At 34.2% G+C, this 19,480-nt stretch overlaps 6 protein-coding genes across 7 annotated transcripts; 4 read left to right on the top strand and 2 right to left on the bottom strand.

Annotated features, from left to right (window-relative positions):
• Window positions 1-221: 221 nt before the first annotated feature.
• LOC132625939 (uncharacterized) lies at window positions 222-1,581 on the bottom strand. The gene has a single exon (XM_060340601.1). It carries the CDS (start codon window positions 1,516-1,518, stop codon window positions 493-495), a length of 1,026 nt encoding a protein of 341 aa, XP_060196584.1. The 5' UTR covers window positions 1,519-1,581; the 3' UTR covers window positions 222-492.
• Window positions 1,582-4,591: 3,010 nt separating this feature from the next.
• Window positions 4,592-5,140, top strand: LOC132617164 (protein AGENET DOMAIN (AGD)-CONTAINING P1-like). The gene has a single exon (XM_060332113.1). The coding sequence runs from the start codon at window positions 4,592-4,594 to the stop codon at window positions 5,138-5,140; it is 549 nt and encodes a 182-aa protein (XP_060188096.1).
• Window positions 5,141-7,549: 2,409 nt separating this feature from the next.
• LOC132617156 (protein AGENET DOMAIN (AGD)-CONTAINING P1-like) lies at window positions 7,550-8,044 on the top strand. The gene has a single exon (XM_060332106.1). The coding sequence runs from the start codon at window positions 7,550-7,552 to the stop codon at window positions 8,042-8,044; it is 495 nt and encodes a 164-aa protein (XP_060188089.1).
• Window positions 8,045-9,658: 1,614 nt separating this feature from the next.
• On the top strand, window positions 9,659-13,131 carry LOC132602423 (uncharacterized). 2 transcript variants are annotated; one of them, XM_060315284.1, is made up of 4 exons: window positions 9,659-9,968; window positions 10,059-10,137; window positions 12,588-12,643; window positions 12,749-12,834. In XM_060315284.1, the coding sequence occupies exons 1-4, from the start codon at window positions 9,797-9,799 to the stop codon at window positions 12,802-12,804; spliced, it is 363 nt and encodes a 120-aa protein (XP_060171267.1). In that variant the 5' UTR covers window positions 9,659-9,796; the 3' UTR covers window positions 12,805-12,834. The 2 variants fall into 2 exon arrangements, with proteins under 2 accessions (XP_060171267.1, XP_060171262.1); XM_060315279.1 differs by having other exon boundaries at window positions 9,671-9,968; window positions 10,059-10,141; window positions 12,749-13,131.
• Window positions 13,132-13,720: 589 nt separating this feature from the next.
• On the bottom strand, window positions 13,721-14,964 carry LOC132602399 (uncharacterized). The gene has a single exon (XM_060315266.1). It carries the CDS (start codon window positions 14,923-14,925, stop codon window positions 13,855-13,857), a length of 1,071 nt encoding a protein of 356 aa, XP_060171249.1. The 5' UTR covers window positions 14,926-14,964; the 3' UTR covers window positions 13,721-13,854.
• A 1,251-nt stretch (window positions 14,965-16,215) lies between these two features.
• On the top strand, window positions 16,216-18,774 carry LOC132602411 (purple acid phosphatase 17-like). Its single transcript, XM_060315272.1, has 7 exons — window positions 16,216-16,568; window positions 17,170-17,326; window positions 17,424-17,531; window positions 17,660-17,787; window positions 17,887-18,015; window positions 18,192-18,259; window positions 18,393-18,774. The coding sequence occupies exons 1-7, from the start codon at window positions 16,374-16,376 to the stop codon at window positions 18,604-18,606; spliced, it is 999 nt and encodes a 332-aa protein (XP_060171255.1). The 5' UTR covers window positions 16,216-16,373; the 3' UTR covers window positions 18,607-18,774.
• The last annotated feature ends 706 nt before the right edge of the window (window positions 18,775-19,480 follow it).

The raw sequence follows: 19,480 nt of genomic DNA, 5'->3' as shown, positions 1-19,480 counted from the left end.
GTGGTAACCTCTCCATGGAATATTATCATTGAAAGAAGTTTATCTTTATATAAAGTCATATGTCTGACCACGAACCCCAAGCATCTGACTATTGGCTTTGAGATGATGTTGGGTTAGGATCATCCATCTTAACAAAGAGGAAAATGGTGGTGGATCTTTCACATTTGCCTCATTCCATTCTCAGTAATCAAGCTTCATTCTGAATAATGAAATGAGTAATCTCAATGATATAGTAGAATCAATAACATCTAAACAGTCTTAAAAGGACTTATTACTTGTGCAATACTGCATACTTTGTCAATGGCTTTGCTTTTGACAAAGTGATAATAGCATACAACCCAAGCCCCAAGACAAAAAAACATGTATCTACTTTTCGACCAAAAATAAAAGCCCCCACCAAAGAGAGTAATCGATCCTGGAGTTTTATATTTGACCCCGAATCTAACCTGGTTTACTCAGACAAGTAAAATGGAAAGAAAAAGATATGCAATTCTAGTATTGCGTGTCGGACGAGCCACCAAAAATGCTTCCCAGGATTGATGATCCTTCATTTCCACCACTATTGTCACCACCACCTATGATCCCCTGCATGAAAGTCTGACCAACCTGCTGAGCTGCACCTTCTACCAGTCCTTGAATTGCAGCATTCATCAAACCATTCCCAAAACCGTTGTTTTCCCCTTGAGGCTGCTGCATATACTGGTTGGGCATCACTTGTCCTTGAATTATAGGAGGTTGCAGGAACTGTTGCTGTGGAACTGCGCTTGTACTAGCACTATGAAACAACTGGTTTGGCCTCACTTGGCCTTGTAGGGGATGGTTGTTAGTTATTGCACCTGTACTTGCAGTATGCATCAATATATTTGGCCTTGCTTGTGCACCCATAGAAGCCTGCTGGAGTTGGTTAGTAGGCCCCGGGAATGAATGGTGGTGTTGGAGGGCAGTTGGCTGTGAAGCTGGTACTTGAACTGTCTGTATAGGGGCAGAAATTAAGCAATCCAAATGAACATCAAACTCGCAAGCGGGACATCTATAAAGCCACTGCTTGGCTCCAATCTTGTGGCATACATCACAAGAGAAGCCTTTGGCATTAGCATAAGGATTCTTGAAGGTGAGTTCGAGCGAGCATTGGTGCAATTGGTGTGTGATTTTGAGGGGTTTAGATGCACATATCACATGGAGATCAAACTCACAATGACTGCAATGGTAGCTGAAGCCGTTTCCACGTTGCTTGCAAGCATCACAGTCGAATTGGCCACCGGGGTATTTGGATGTAGGGAGTAGGTTTAGAGGGTGGTTCGGATGAGAGGGGTGAGTAATCAGCTGTGGGAATTTAGCACAGCTCAAATGAAGAGTGAAGTTGCAAGGCCTGCATATGTACATTTGGCCTAATGGTGGAAGTTTGCATCCTGAACATGGGATTAAATGTTGGAGTTGGGTGCATAACTCTAATTCATGTGGATGACTAAAGTGCTTTAGGCTTGGAGTTGGATCATTGTTCAACTTAACCCTTCCCATCTTCTTGCCTTTTTCTCTACTTTTCTCCTATTCTCCTATCTTATTAATCTGATTTGGAAATGTTAAATGTTATAAAAGGAAGTTATGAGGGGATGCACTGTATCCAAAGACAGAATGGCAGCAGTTGACTTTTGGAATTTTTGGGATTAAGTCAACGTCTAACACGGTTTTTGTCATTGATTGAGATGTGCAGTTATGTAAACAGCATTGATTATTCTTCTTTGACCAGTTCTTCTAGGCTGTTTACTTCAAATTTTCAGTCGGTATGGGGGATGGTTGGTGGCTCTCTAGTTTCTCCATTAAGAATATGATACATTAGAAGTATCTTAAAGCATAACATCCATGTTTTTCAGATAATGTTATTAGAAGGAAAGGAAAATAATTTCTTCATAGGTTTATGGAAAGGAAATAATGGGGGAGTGTTGGCCTACTTTAATACACTTCCTTACCTGGAATTCTCGACTAAACTTGCAATAAATTAGATGTTACTCTATAGTATATAGTACTACCACATGACATTAATAGTATTCTAAGTTTGGACCCCGAGGCCACCAATAATGATGCACAAGTAAGCTGCAACTCAAGGGTGTGACCTAGCAATCAATGAAATGAGTGAAAATTATGGGAGGTTAGGTTTCAAATCCCAACAGAAACCAAAACAGCTTGGGATATTTCTTTATCTAGTACATCTACTGAGAGGTAGTAGGTATTTGGTCTGATAAATGGTCGAGGTGCACCCAAGTTAGCATTATAAGAAAAAACTCAGCTATAAGTGGTTGAGGAGCAACTTCATCACAAGTGGCTTGAATGTAGTTGACTTTACAACTTATGTAAATGACTTGACCTTTTCTACATGCTTATTCAATATAAAAAAGGATGGATTTGTGGGATAAGTATTGGAAACTCAAAGGAAAAAGAAAGAAAAGAAAGGGTTACTAATAGAAGCAGATTGGAAAATAAACAAACTGGAATAACAATTGGAGAAAAAAAATGTATTTTCATCAAATCTTTCTTATGTTGAATTTCTTGTGGCATACATTTTTTTTAATTATTATTATTAATTCAGATCAAAAGTCACCACTGTAGTGGGGTTAGATGTAGACTCCTATCGTATATTAAACGCCAATATGAAATACATGAAGAAGAGGGATCATATACCTGTTAAACTATGTACATCAAAACAATTCTTCCTAGACATAGTATAAAATTAAGTTCATGATACGTGGACTTTGCACGAGAAGGTGATTGTCTTAATTTACTGAAGAGAAACACGATAGTATGAATCATAACAGAAAAATATATACTTATTAAGAAATGTACAATTAATCTCATTTCTGTAACTCTCCATATTTAACCAGGTATATTAGAAAAGGCAATTAACGGTTTCTTGTTTTTTCCCCTTGCCATAGTTGATAGTTCAAGTCCCAAATAACTTAGGAATATATATATATATATATATATATATATATATATATATATATATATATATATAGGCATAGACAAGGTGATGTGACACCTCTCTATATCCGGCATTGCTAATTATCTTTTTTGTCCATTTTTTGGCATTTTACTCAATTTCCGGACCAATAATAATTTAATATAATAGCATGACTACATTAAAAGAAAGAAATGGTGCAAAGATTAATGGCTCTTAAGTCTTACCGACCATTATAACCTTTTCACATTCTCTGTATGGAACGGACACACCCTTTCAGTTTTTACATTCCATTTAATGGAGAATAAAGAATTCATAGCTAGCTACTATTCACCAAGTAAATTGGATATAAGTACCTATTCAGCCAAATGTGTCGTTCATCACAGCAGAAGTAGCACCATGAACATTTCACCAACCAAAGTAGAATGTTTTCAACTTTTAAGATATTTAGCATTGTATTTGTTGTATTGTAAAATTATAGCTAAGATATTACTTGTTGATTTCTTATAGTAGGTTTTTACATATATATATATATATATATATATATACCATGTATCAAAAGTTATGGATTCAGATGAACAGTAATGATGCGAATGATAGTGAAAGATGTAGATTCATATGGGTAATAGTTTGTTCTTACTATTGAAGGACAAATGAAGTTCAAAGACATAAATCTTTTTTTTTCCAGGAGATTATATTCGAATTTACCAGTGGTAATTAATTTTATTTATTTATTTATTATTTTTTGACGACATTATTTATATAGTTTGATGAGGTTTTGGCTAGCTTTGAAGTGTAGCAGATGGATATTATGTTTGAAGATGTCGAGGTGAATTTTTTTTCTCTTGTCCTTCTTCTTTTACATTTTTCCGCTATTAGTTATGTTTCCTTTTGGTTAAAACTATTAATCTGCTTATGTGACATATGGGTAGTCGCCGAAGAATTGTTATGCAAATTCAAATATCAATAATATTTTTTGTTAACTTGGAATGCTCTATGCACCTGTTATCCTTTAGTAATTTTTACTTTTTTATTTTTCTACTTTTAAATATTCCTTGAATTTTTCTTAGTTAGATGAAAGTTTAAATAAGTTGTATTAGCAATATATAATTATGATACATCGAAATATAGAAGTATCTACTGTAAATAAATCAAATTTATGAATTAACCCTGAAGTGATTTATTAAAAGTGTTTTCGTTCTCATAGAAAAGGGGATATTATTTAAATATATTATTACTTATCTGGTCTTTTTATAAATTTACTTATGATTTTTTGTAGCACCCTAAATGAAATTCCATTCTGAGATTCTATACTTCTTGGATCTATGTTGAAAAGAGGAGAAAAGATAAAATTGGTCGATGAATAAATTAATTTTTTAATTAAAAATATTAACATAAATATTATGTTTATATTAAAAAAAAAAATTAATGACCGCGCGAAGCGCGGATAAATTCACTAGTGTTAAAAATAATAATTGGAGATTCCTATTCCTAGTCATTCAATGAAACCAAAAGAACACAAGAAAACATTCCCATTCTTATTCATCTAAGGAAACGAAATTCTGTTCCTATAAATTCACTTGCAAAGCTTTCATAGTTCCTCACTTTTCATTCAATTGAATCAATAATCTCCAGTAGATGGCTCCATCTAACGCAGCAGCAAATAATTACGAGCAATACCACCAATCAAGAATGGAGATGATGTCAAAGGCAATAAAAGCAATAGCATTCAAGAAGCAAGAGACAACAAAAGTATTTCAAAAGGGTGATGAAGTTGAAGTGGCAAGACAAGAATATGGCTTTATAGGTTCTTACTACACAGCTACTATTATCTCTTCCGTTGGCGCTTATCATTATAGAGTCAAGTACCACACACTGTCTAATGAGGAGTATGCCCCGCTAAAGGATGTTGTCACTGCCACCGAGGTCCGCCCTCTGCAACCTCATCAACATGAATTTATGAGAGGAGACAACTTCTGTCTGTACGATATGGTTGATGTATTTTCCAAAGATGGATGGTGGTTTGGATTTATTAGTGGAAAAATTGGACAAGAGTACTATGTCTACTTCCCTACAACTGGGAATAACATTGCATTTCCTCCTCGTATGTTGAGATTTCATCAAGAATGGTCTAATGGCAAGTGGATATTTCCTCCGAGACAAGGACAGATTTTTGACTTATACTGATTTTGATTTCAAGATGTTTGATTTAGTGTGGAGTAATATGAATATGACTTCATCATTCTCTTTATGCCAATTCAAGTTTAGTTGCAAAATTGTCGTATATGCTGATAAAGATTTTGATTTCTAATGGTTGCAACCATTTGATTTTTTCTCTCTTTCCTTTTTCTTATGATCTGTTTTTCCAGAATTGTCACCTTCCATACTTAAGGGATCAAAACATATAGGGTTTGCAAAACATATAGATGTAAGTGTTGATCATGTAGAACTAAAATGTAGAACTGAAACTGCTTGTCACACCTTCTTAGAGACCCCTTAGTGAAGTGCTAGTTGAGATCAGTCAAGTGTAAAACATTAATTTGCCAACATGTTTTTGAGATACGCAGCATATGACCTTGATAATTAGCAAGGAATTGAAACACATTCAACATAAACAAACAGGTTAATGAACATGAGATTCATTTTGAAGCAAGGGCAGATTTTGAATTTAACATGTATATTCTGTTAAACATATAACCCAGACCCCACCTGGTGGAAGAATTTTCTCAACCAACTATAGAATAGAAAAGACGGGGAGATGCATTAGAAATATAAAAGAAAGCCTAATTCATTGAAGAATTTTGTCAAACACCTATAAAACAGAAGGCCTTAGTTCACAGAAGCCCTTACTACCCAGGGACCAGGCCTAAGCCCAAATTTTCAATTTAAGATGTCTATTCTCTTAAACATGTATATTACAAGAATGTGCTTCCCAAATTGCAACTGAATCTATGAATAGCCAGAACTAAATAACAAAGACTTAAGGTTCTCTGCAGTAAGCTAAAGTGGCTAAAAATGTTGGGGGAAAAAAGATGTGGGTCTGTCAGACAGCCACAAGCCTATAGAACAGATCCTGTTCAAGTAAGGTCGTTCCCATTCTTGTGAAATTGGAGGTTATAATGCTGGAGATTATGTGTTGCACTGCCGATGTGGGAGTAATATGTTCGCCCTTGACGCAACTTCGCTAAGTATGCAACCTCCAATTCTCAACTGGTCCAACTGCAACAAAAGCAGTGAGATTTGTGTTAAATTTACTCCATGTCAACTAAAAAACCGCATAATGAATGGAGCTTACTTTTCTGGATTTTGATTCTTTATAGAAAAGATAATTATGTACTACTTCCTCCCTCCCAAATTAACGGTCACTCTAGCTCAAAAAGGTTATCTCAAAATAACTGTCACTTTGACAATTATTTTCAATTATACCCTTAATATAATAGTGTATGGATCAAAATATGGGTTTGATAGCTGGACAAGTCAAGAGATGACGAGTGACAGTCGACGTCCAATCAAGTCCGGCTCAGCAAGAGTGACATCTGTCAAGCACTGAGTCGAAGTCCGTCCAGTTTCGAAGTGGTGAGACCGTTAGACCGAAAATATACCACCGATCAGTCAGGATAAGCTTCATCAACAACCGTTCTCGAAAAATTTGAGATTCACCTCAGTGGTTTCTCTGCCACGTATGTAACCACTTGGACGTATATAATGATCATTATGAGGGGCGTACAATACAGAAACGCTACTTAGGGTTATACTATAAATTTACCCCTCCCTCGCTTGTAACCCATCTGATTTTCATCACTACTGCATTACACTCACAATTGTAACACAAGCTCTCAAGTTCTTATAAATTCTCCTGTCACAATGCCATATTTGCACCGAAGACAACTCAATAAGATTTACTCGATTCCATTTTCTTATTACTTTCTAATATGTTTTTCTTACTTATTGCTCTGATTACATTCATAAGCAAGAAACTTAGCATCAAGAATATAAAATTTGATCATTATATTCTGCGTGCACTTGGACTTCGAATACAATTTCAATTGCTAATCTAAGTCAACAATTTAGGGGTGAACGATACGAATGCACATATTTAAGAGGAAAACATCAATCTACTTTTATTAAAGATGAGTAACTTAATAAACTATATCTTATATTTATTGTTTTAAATAGATATGAAAATAGCTACATCGATAGTTAAAATGGGACTGAAGGAGTAATTTGTTTTAAGGTGAAGATCATCAATTTCGTAGAAACCATCCCAATTCCCAGTAGGAAGAACTCCATGACAGCTTATCCCCTTGCCATAGTTCAAGTCCATAATAAATTAGGAAAGTAAAAGAAAGAAAAAAAACAATCAGAAAATAATAATTGGAAATTCCTATTCCTAGTCATTCAAGGAAACCAAAATAGGAAAAACAATTCACATTCCTATTCATCTAAGGAAACCAATTTCTCTTCCTATAAATTCACTTGCAAGGCTTTCATAGTTCCTCACTTTTTCATTCAATTGAATCAATCTCTAGTATAGTCACAATGGCCCCAATCAAAGTAACAACAACTAATAACTTAGAGAAACACCACCAATCAAGAATGGCGATGATGTCAAAGGCAATAAAATCAATAGCATTCAAGAAACAACAAACAACAAAAGTATTCCAAAAGGGTGATGAAGTTGAAGTGGCAAGTCAAGAATACGGCTTCATAGGTTCTTACTACACAGCAACTATTATTTCTTCCGTTGGCGCTTATCATTACAAAGTCAAGTTCAAAACTCTGTTGACTGATGACGAGTCTGCGCCGCTAGAGGATATTGTCACTGCCGCTGAGGTCCGCCCTGTGCCACCTCATCAACATGAAATAATGTCGGAAAATAACTTCCGTATGTACGACATGGTTCATGTATTTTCCAATGATGGATGGTGGTTTGGATTTATCAGTGGAAAAATAGGACAAGAGTACTATGTCTACTTCCCTACAACTGCCGATGACATTGCATATCCTCCTCATGTGTTGAGATTTCATCAAGAATGGTCTAATGGCAAGTGGATATCTCTTCCAAGACTAGGAAGGATTTTTGACTTATAAGGATTTTGATTTCAAGTAATATTTTATTTGCTATAGTGTAATATGAATATGACTTGATCATTCTCTTTATGGCAATTCAAGTTTAGTCACGAAATTGTTACATATACTGTCATACTGATAAGATTTTGATATGCTAATTAACATATAGTAGTTAAATTTGTTATTGTAGCCTTGAAGGTCGTATATTATACGTTTCCGGATAGTCCTAATTTCGAATTTTAATTTAACTAGTATAATGCTAAATAAGATGCATTATTTTTCTCTCGTCCTAATAGGGATCAACATTCTAGTAGTACAATACAAAAGAAAATATAGATTGAGCCATAAGAAGTAAAATATTAAAGTTGGATCAGCAACTTTTTTAAAAGAAAAATATGACGATTCTTGAGATATTTTCCAGAAAAAGATACATCTAAAGCAAACAATTCCCACAATTCTTGCCTAAAATAATTTTTTTTGAAAGTAGGACGCAAAAAGAACATATCAGATTTTCAATAGTTCTACTTTCCCCCATAAATAGAAGCTCAAATTCTAGTAATTTTCTGTTTGCCGCTAGTGTTTCTATTCCCTTATCAAAAAAGGTGTAAAAGAAAACATAAATATACACCAATTCATATGAAGAATACAGGCATCAAATTACAAATCACTCCAAGAAATTCAATCCGTCGTTGTAGGCTGGAGTGAATAATATTCTCTATGTCCTAATTTATGTGGTATTTTTCGCGGGTCGAAACTCAAATTAGGTGAATCTAGGAGACTGAAAAAGTGATGTTCCTCTTTTTTTCCCAATCAACCAACAAAATAAAATGTACTCATGAAAAATATTTTTATTGTACTCCCTCCGTCCCAAAAAGATTGTCCTCTTTTGACTTGACACAAAGTTTAAGAAATAAAGGAAGACTTTTGAAATGTGTGGTCTAAAACAAGCCTTATATATTTGTGTGACTGTAAATCATCTCATAAAGTTAAATTGTTTTTAAATATAGAAAGGGGACAATTTTTTTGGGACAAACTAAAACGGAAAGGAGGACAATCTTTTTGGGATAGAGAGAGTAAATATTACTCCTACTTATGTCATACTACTAAACACTACTCCCTCCGAATTAAAAAAAGTGTTTACTTCATTTTCACACCCTTAAGAAAGTATTAACTTCAAGATAAAAATAGATAATTTGATTAAATTATCCCTAATTAAATAGGTGTTGAGATTTAGTCACTTAACATTTAATAAGGACAAATCTAAAAAAATAAAAATAATTTTTTCTTGGTTTGTAAGTAGACACTCTTTTTGAACCAAAAAAGTCTTTAAAAAATGCAGCGTTTGGCTATAGAAATAAAATAAAAAATCACTTTTTTTGGAATTTTGGAATTGAAGTTGAAGTAGAAGTTGTGTTTGGCCGTAATTTTTGCAAATAGTATTTTTTTTTCTATTTAAAATTTTCATGGCCAAACACTAATGTTTGAAAAAAGTGAAAAAATTTCGGGGAAAAAATAATAATTCTTGCGGCCAAACGGTTCTTAAATTACTGGTTACTTCAAACAAATATGCGATTATGCAAAGACAAAAAGGAGAATTTGGTCATTTCGAAAGTAGATTAATGACTTGATCCGAGTGTTGGGCGAAGAAGAAAAGAACCTTATTCAACCTTGTCAACTAAGAAAGAGTTAGTTTCTGTTAAACCAGCGAAGACACCAAGAAAGAAAAACACACACAAAACTTAGACCCAAAAAATAGGAAAATAAGGTAACAAAATGGGGTTGCAATGGATGATATTGACATACGTGGTAGCAGCAGAAGCAGCCATAGCTATTCTCCTGACATTACCATCTCCCAAAGCTCTAAAATCACGTTTTGTTTCTCTAATTTCACTCGCCCTTCAACCTTCTCTTTTCATTGTTCCTTTCTCTGCTTTTCAGCTCCTCGGTAATGATTTTACTTTGGGTATTAGTTTTTAATAATCGTGATATTGGGACTTACGGAATTTCTTTTCTGTTATTTTTTGTTCCCCTTTAGATATTTATTGGAAAAATGAGCATCGTTTGATGTGTACGGGTGAGATTTGCACTGCTTCTGAGAGAGACCGCTACGACAAGTCGGTAAATTTCCTTCTTCTTTTTTTCTATATATATATGGAAGCTTCTGGAACGATTTTGAGTAGTAGTAAATGTTACAGGGTGAGTTTAAATTGTGTTGAATTTATGAATTATTGTATTGTTAAGAAAATATGTGATTTATGGTATTAGACTGGAAAGTGTATGAGTTAATTTGACTACTTATTGATTTAGTTATAAGGTAGAGAAATGCTAAGGTAAGGGTCAAAAATTTAGTTTGAAGGAGAAAATTTATCATCAAAATTAGAATTTGATGAGTTAAAAAGTAGACAAGGTAGATAGAAAAAAAATATATTAATGGAATGATGTCAAACTAATTGGAACCCTCCTAAATGAATATAGTTTCATTTAAATTGAAGGAAGGGGGAGTAATTGAGATAATTAATCAATTTATTCTATCTTTCTTTGTTGTGGAGTAATTGGATACCTATTGCTTCTATCTCTTCGATTTCCTAAAACAGAAAAGAAAAGAAACCTGAGGAAGCAGATGACAATGATTCTCTTCTTTTTTTTCTCTACAATTTTGATGGCTAAGTATAGCTGATATTTGCTTGATAACCCCGTGTTACTTGGTAGTGTCTGATTTGCTGAAGACTTCAAGTTTAGGATTAAGGAGATATAACTAAAATGCTAAATACGGGTGTGCAATACGGCTAATAAGCATGATACTGATATTTGGTTGTCATTGTTAAAATTAGAAAGGATATTGGATTTTTTTTTCTAGTATATTATCTGCAGTTCAAGGCGTTCTTCTTGTTCAAAGTATGTTACTACTTCTAGGCTGCATGAGTTTAGCAATAGCCAATAGTCGAGGAATCGAAATCAGATTGACCACTCGTGTCATGTCAAAACGGGTAGAAGAGTCTAGGGAGCATTGTGATGGAATTAGATTATTTGAGAAATTGGTCTTCCGTAGTTTCTATAAGTCTCACTTTTTCCTTTCTAGTAGGTGACGGCACTAAAGGTAAGGTAGCTGTATAGAATGTTACTTATAGAGCCAAGATGGATGCTGATGCCATAAAAATGGGAATAGTGAAGTGTTTCATCGTAATCTGGCCATGGGCTTATCAGAGATGTTGTAGTGCAGATTTCCGAGATCTGAAGATAGGTGTAAGCACAATCTACTGAGGAACTGGTGACAGTCTGACTCTGACATATAAGATATCAGGTCTATTAGGAAAAGGAAGTTTTCCATAGCTTAGGAAACCACAAATAGGTAAAATAAGCAGAAAATAAGGTAAAATTCCTAACAAATTAAGGACTGAAGGTTGTGACTATAACTTATTTCAATTAGGGAAAGTGCATACTGTTTCATCAATTTATATACCTTAATGTTAATGCATCAAGCCGGAAGGAAACCTTCAACTCAAAGTCGACTGTCAATGAAGCACCGGACACTAGTATGTCATACCTTTTGTTTGGGAGGATGTTTGTTTCTAGACCAATCAGAAAGATTTCTTGATTCTTTTGTTGAAACTTTTACTGGAGAGTTCGCAACAGTAAGGTACCACTTGAAAAGTTAAGCAGCAGAAGAAACAATTGTTACTTGTCTAGTTCTATTGTCATTACTGCCAAATCGATAAGGATTTCATTAGTCTCTTTTTCCTATAGCGTCATATGTGTCTATCTCTCTCATATGACTTCTGGAATTTTGGGAGATGGAGAGAAAGAAGTTTCAAAGTTCCTGTTTTTAAAGGCGACACACTGTTTCTGTATTTTGGGAAAGGTTTGGACTATCCCTTTGTAGTGATTGCGCCATTTTGCTAGTCTTCTGTATTTTCTTCTGACATTACATCTTGCATATCAGATGAAGACTCCTGCACAAACATGTTAACTTCTTAAAAATATGAAAGTGGGGAAAACAAAGTATTCCAGCTGCAGTTCTCTTATTTTATTTAAGAACGTCATTGGTGCCATTATGGTGAGATTGAGAACATTTAATGGCTGCTAGTGGGGCGAGGGATCTGCCGACTCCTTTTTGTTTGAGATTAGCACTGTTATTGTTCATTTGTCTGCCAACCATGGATCAAATTCATGTGATATGTAAACATTTTGGAAATAAGAAATAGCCCTGATATTAATGTCCCTGAAGGGACAGTCCGGTGATATGTAGAATCTCCTGGATCTGGAAACATCAGTCTAGTATATCAGATAATTTAGACTACAAAATATTTACTTAGGTAAAACCTAATTACCCAGAAGACTGATTTCCTGAGCCATATGCCAAGAAAACCTTGCATTTCTGGATAATTGGGGAAATATTCTGATGCACTGTGTGGTGCATGAGTACACTTGTTCCCTGTTCTTTTCTTCTTTTCCCCCCTTTTTCTTGCACAGAGATAGTACTTAGAGACACATTGATGCATCAATGTTATGTTATCTGGCTTATGGCTTTTCCCCCCCTTTTTGTGTGTGTGCTCATGTTATGCAGATCTTCAAGGCTCAAAGAAATGCTATCTTATGTCTGGCAGCATGCTTTCTCTACTGGTATATCAACAGAATCATTCTGGAACTTTATATGTGATTTTACTTTTGAGATGTCTCTCTCTTTCGTAATTTAATGTATAAACAATGTGATCGTTATGTTTGAAGGTGTATCTATCGTGTTTGCAAGTACTACAAGGAGATTCAGAGCATTGAAGAAGTAGAAAGAAAACACAAAAACCAGTAGCTTTTCTATCTATGCCCCACTCATTATTCAAGGCTAGTTGTAGCTAAATCGGAGCCTTCTAACGTTTAGACAATGTAGTGTAATGTGTTATATGAGTCGAGTTTGCTTTTTCTTGTTTGCTCAATAAAACAGAACATGTAATTGGTTTCTGCCATCACACCTATATGTATTCAAGTATGTCGTCAGTTCTCTCTGATGTAATTCAGGACATAAACTACGAGACTTTGTAAAGTTGGCTGAGAGTGCTAGAATTCATGTTTTCATGAATATCAATAATATTCAATTAATACGAATTAATTTACTACTTGAGAATGCAATTTTGAAGCCAAACTGGATTACTAACTAACTTTTGGTCGCATAGGAGGCAACTTCATTTTCGCAATTAGAGGAACAAATGCACAATATATCCTATTCTTCTCTCTATTCCATATTAGAAGTTCCTGCATAATCCCAAACCAGAAAACTAAAATAAGTGAATACAAGTTCTTTCAAATAAAAGTCTTATTTGACTTCAATAAGGATATCAAAAATTTACTGAAATAATGAAATCCTCGGTAACGTGACATAAATACTCCTTATTCTTATTTCTTCTTTAGTATTTCAAATTAATTCTTATTTCTATTTATTGAATTTTTTTTTACAGAATAAACCTAAACTAAAACTGAACTATTAAAAATTGATTGTAACTCCGTGTTTGTTCGACCTGAAATGGACCTAGTAATAAGCATAAAGTTGCCGCTACATGAACGAGAAAAGCAGCTTGGCTCCACCTCTAAATTACAGATTCGAAGTTTATACCGTCTAGAATTACTGGGGGTTAATTACAGAAACGGAAATAAAAGAAAACTCAGACTAATCTCATAAGATTTAGCAAAAGGTGAAAGAATCTGACATAAGGAAACTCCATTGTAACAACATTCACATTCCAAAATCTTTGTTTTTTCACTAGTACATGCTCAAAATCACAAGAAAGAAAGAAAAGAAAATGAGAGAGACAATCAAGGAATTGCTAGAGCAGAGGAATTAATTAAGCAGGATGCCTGTTCTTCTTCTTCTTCTTAGTCTTCAACCTATCACATACGAAAGCCTTCTCTAATTGATCCACCCTCTGCGTCAGCGAATTCAGCATCTTCGTTTGTACTTCATTTCTCTGGCACAATTCATTCATCATTCTCATCATCTTCTCATTCTTTTCTACCATCTTCTCCAGCAACTCTCTGTTCCTTATACTCTCCTCTAATTCCCTCGTTTCATTCTCATCATCACCAACTCCTTCAATACATTCCTCCTTTACGGCTGATTTCTCATCATTTGTCGTATAATTTGGTCCCCCTTGATCCATACTCTGCTCGATCGGATCATAAACGTCACTTTGATTTGTCGATTTCTCCTTTACCTCCTGCAACTCTTCGCACTTCACAATCGACTGTTCTACACTGTGTTCGCTCTCTACATCATTTGTCGTATAATTTGATGCCGCCGCTTGATTGTCTACATCCACACTCGGATCATAAATGTCACTTTGATTTGTCGATACAATGGAGTCAATTTTCTCTTGCAAATAGATAGCCTTTCTAATCACACCCTTTCTCAACTCTCTAACACCGTAATCAACACCACGAATGGAATCCAATTTAAAAAGCAGAGACATAAGCGTCTCATTCACACGTAACCTTTCCTTTTCGTCTTTACGAATAAACTCCGCTTTTTCGCTGCATAAAAGCTTCTGTTCAATATCTTCCACTTCTTTTCTTATTGACATGATTTTCTTCACGCTTTTTCTCACCAAATAGCCTCTAAATACCTTCTGGATCCTTAACGCTGAACCGGACAGGTCAGGCTCGGGTTTTTCCGACCCGACAAAGTGGACAGGAATCCGGACAACCTTTGTGGTCGGTTTGATTTCGGTAGGCTGATGGTGGATTGATTGGACTGGTATTCCTCTCATGTTTGAGGAATAGCGAGGGTGAGCTGGGTGGAACCAATAGTTACCGTAGAATGGAGAATCCATTTGTGAATTTTGAGAGCTTTGTTGAGAACTTGAGATATTGGTATTGGGTAGAATTATAGCTAACGAAGTTTGAAGTTGTTTGTGCATACGATGAGAGAAGAGGTGAAGTTTTCTGGTATTTATGCGGTTCAGAGAGAAACGGAGTTGAATATTCTAGAAGGTTCAGGAGATTTTGTTGGAAGGCATAGAAATATCTTTGCTTTAGCATTTGCTAGACTGATGTAGAATGTTCCAATAAACCGTTTTCACTGCTATAACTTCAAGCTTTGAAAAAGCAGCAGTAACGTGAGAAAGAAATGAAAGATTTTTAAAATTTGAGGTATAAAATAAATCATAGCTAATCATCTCACAAATAAAAATATATTATTTTTTAGGATAGACTAGAAAAAAAATATATCACATAAATTGAACAGAGAGTAATATAGTATATTCCTTAATTGATAATTGTCATGTTTCGTTTCGAAATTAAATTATACGCATTTGATCAATATTTTAAGATATATTTATGTATTTATATGAAAAGGTTGAGACGTATAATATTTCTATATAGGTTTTGAATATTTATATTTTAATTATAATATGTATCGTTTACTGTAAATAAGTGAAATTGTATCCCTTGCAAATTTCTGTTAAATCATAATCCTCTGTGTCTCTTATTATAGATCAGCGAAACTAAACACCTGTCCAAGAGACTATACGGGTAATTAAACAAATTTAATTTGGCTTTTTGTCCAGTTGAGGAATAGTACGAAAATAAGAGCATTGGGTACTGTACCATCAAAGCTAATAATTTCTAAAATACCGAATGTACCCCTTGGTTGCTCTTGGTGTTTTTTTTCTTGCAGTTCAATCACATTTTTCCACTAAGGTGACCGGAGATTATATTTATGGTTTCAGCTTTTCCCAATTTATGTTATAAAGAACTTCTTCCCATGTCAATTGAACAATTGTTTTATGGAAAATATATACGTGAGAGTTACTTTATTACATGTAATTTGTGGAAGATATATACATGTTATTGAATAATAATTTAAAGTTGTAGGAAAATCAGATTTTTTAGAATTTCTTATTTGTTAATTTATTTAATTTACATCTAAATAGGAGTTGTAGTCAAAGTTATACAGGAATATGTTTTTCAGTTTATAATCAAAATAGTTTTTGTATTATTATAAATAGGACGATTGAGTATAGAATTAGTATCAGATTTATTATCTTACTCTTTGAAATTTAATCTCCTAACATATATGCCTCTAAATTCGGTCTAACATAAGGTTTTCAAGAACTTTTCATCCTATTCCCTTGTTATACCTATTCTGTAGCTTTCCCACTCATACTCCCACTTTCTATCCTATATATACATCATCCATCAAGGTTATCTCCAACAAATTACATCTACTTAGTAATTCAAATACCAAAAAAAGGAAGAAAAAAAAAAACACAAAAACCCCAAAAAAACAAAAAAGGGTAGGGACTGAAGTAACATATTGTATGCTTCTTTCTTGATTTCCTCTGTTGTCAAATCTCAACACAGAGCCATGGCTAAATTTTCCAAGGATTCCATGGTTCTGTGTTTTTGGGTAGTCATTGTTTTTGTAATATCTAGTGCAAGTGCATCTACTAGGCTTAAGAAATTTGATCACCCCACTAGAGGTGATGGTACTCTTAACTTCTTGGTTGTTGGTGACTGGGGACGAAGGGGTACCTATAATCAATCTCACGTAGCTCACCAGGTACCTTTTTTATTATTTATATATATCTTGCTTTCGTCTATTCTATTTGGAGTTATGACGTTGAATCACGTGACCAACTCAATCAAAAGTTTAAACTGTTATATATATTACTTCTTAATGTAAGAAATATCCGTTGATTGTCCCTTTTTGGGGTAGCTGTTTAATAAATAACCCTTTTTCTATAAACTGAAAATTTTATGAGAAAATATAAGAGCATTGTCGAAAATTTTGTAAACGTTAGATGACAATGTAATGTTTTGTCAGTTTCAAAGGCTATATTTGCTCGACTTTTAAATGGCCTACAGAAGGGACATTTGTGTAAATCACCCTTCTCCAACGCTCCCTCATGTGGTGGTTTGATGCTTTTCATGAATCAAGCATGTTGAATTCTTTTAATTTGACAAATATGAAGGTTGTGGTGAAATTTTGACTTGGGGCTCTATTTGCTTTGATATTTATATTGCACCGTATGACCAATTCATCTAAAAAATTAAGTTTTTAGACGAGATGCTCATACAATTTAACATTTGATTGATAATTTTTGTGTATATATTCCACTAAAAAAGAATCTTACAGCTGAATAAACTTCTTTTGAATGCAGATGGGAAGAATTGGAGAAAAGCTAGACATTGATTTTGTATTATCAACGGGTGACAATTTCTATGATAACGGATTGACAGGGATATATGATCCAAATTTTGTAGAGTCATTTACTGACATATACACAGCAAAGAGCTTGCAAAAACAATGGTACAGTGGTAAGTTCCCAAATATTATACTTACCAATAAACACATTTACGACTTTATTATGACATTTGAATTGGTCTGAAATTTGTAAAATTTTATTTTGTGCAGTATTAGGCAATCACGATTACAGAGGAAATGTAGAAGCACAACTCAGTCCTTACCTTAGGAAACTTGATAGCAGATGGCTTTGTTTAAGGTCTTTCATAGTTAAAGCAGGTGCAAAATCTTTTCTTTTCTCCTCTTTCATAATTACTTCAACTCTATGTGTTAACTGTTAAGCTATAGTGTATGTTTGTAGTTCTGATTTTGACAAAAAAAAGTTTTCTCCATTTTGTTGTTTGAAGAAATTGCTGAAATATTCATGGTGGATACCACTCCATTCGTGCAAGATTATTTCACGAACCCTAAAGATCATACCTATGATTGGCGTGGTGTGATCCCTCCAAATGTGTACACTGCAAACGTATTGAAAGTAAGTTGAAGTTGGACTTTACAAATTTTCTTATCTAGATTTCTCATATATAGATTTTCGAGATGATTTTAAAAAATTTACATTATTTGTTTTTATTAGGAACTTGAAAAGGCCTTGAGTGAATCGACAGCAAGATGGAAGATTGTACTGGGTCATCACGCCATTAGAAGTGTGGGGCATCATGGTGACACTCAGCCACTCGTGGATCGCCTTCTTCCTATGCTTAGGGTAACTTTTATCTCTTCATTCGCACCGATTGCTTTTGACTCTGAAATATATACACACACATAAAACTAATTAACTGAAGACAGACATAATTGAGCAACTTTCACCCATTATACAGTAATAACAATTGAAAATTTCTTGTCGAGTTTCGACTTTGATTTTTTTTCTTGAAATTACAGGCATACGATGTTGATTTTTACATGAACGGGCACGACCACTGCCTTGAACATATTAGTGATACCGAAAGGTAAAAATAGATTTCAAATCTTGTAAATTGATCTATTTACTGTGATATTACGCAATAATAATGCATAGACCTTGAGTGAACTATTGTATGTTCGACCAGTTAAATTTAAACACGATCTTAATTTTCTCTGCAGTCCAATGCAATTTTTAGTAAGCGGGGCAGGGTCAAAGGCATGGAGAGGAGATGTGAAAGGATTAAATAGAGAAGATGTACATTTCTTCCATGATGGACAAGGTTTCATGTCTGTCCAGTTGACACCAACAGAGGCAGAGATCAAATACTATGATGTCTATGGTAGTGTGTTACATAGGTGGAATAGGTCCAAGTTGCTTCACTCTGCTATTTAGAATTTCTAATCGACTGTAAATACTAAGTTAGATGTAGAAAAAAATTGAATTCTTTTTCTTCGAGATTGGATTACACAAAACCTGCCTTGGTTTTGTGAGAGAGTAATCTCATGCATTTAGGGTTCGTTTAGCTTGATGTATTAGATGAAATAAAATATTGTTGCTTTATCCAGTGTTTCCTTAGTATTTGAATCTTACGTGGCAAATCTACTTATAATTAAATATAAAAACTAGTGTATCTTATTATTTTGGAATAACTAATCTAAAATGAAAAAACAATACATGGATTAAACACCAAAATAAGTACTAGACTACATACCTTTTCTTCAGATTCATCATCAAACACGCTTTTCAATTTTATTAAGGTTAGGAAATTAATCTCATACTTTAATTTTACACGTTACATCCCAGTTTTAGTGCACAGAACAAAAAGTTGATAAAAGATAATCTTTGTGTTCCTAACTCATGCATTTATAACCCGTTTTAGTATTACAATCCCTGCCAAACTAATTTCTAAATCATACAGACTGATCAGTGTTTTCACTCTTTTGTAACAAGTCCCAATTTTCTGCCAGTGTTCAATCACAGTGCTTAAAATTAGGTTATCACAATATTTCTTATTTCTTTTTATGTTAAAGCTGACACAGTCCAATGCAATGAACTTAAAACAGAAAAACTTAGGTAATAGGTAATATACATAGCACCCAAGGAAACAAAAAAAATAGGAGAAACAGATAGAACTTAATAATTCCAATTCATAGAAGGAAAACCAAACAAGTCTACCATTCAAACAGAGTACTAAAGCAAAAGGACAGTCCAGAATAAATCTAGGAATGTAAATCAGTTTCATTCTCGGTCTGGTGGAACAGCAAAG

Source organism: Lycium barbarum, chromosome 1 (genome assembly GCF_019175385.1).
Source record: "Lycium barbarum isolate Lr01 chromosome 1, ASM1917538v2, whole genome shotgun sequence".
NCBI classification, from domain to species: Eukaryota; Viridiplantae; Streptophyta; class Magnoliopsida; order Solanales; family Solanaceae; genus Lycium; species Lycium barbarum.
This window is presented reverse-complemented; position numbering and strand designations above follow the sequence as displayed.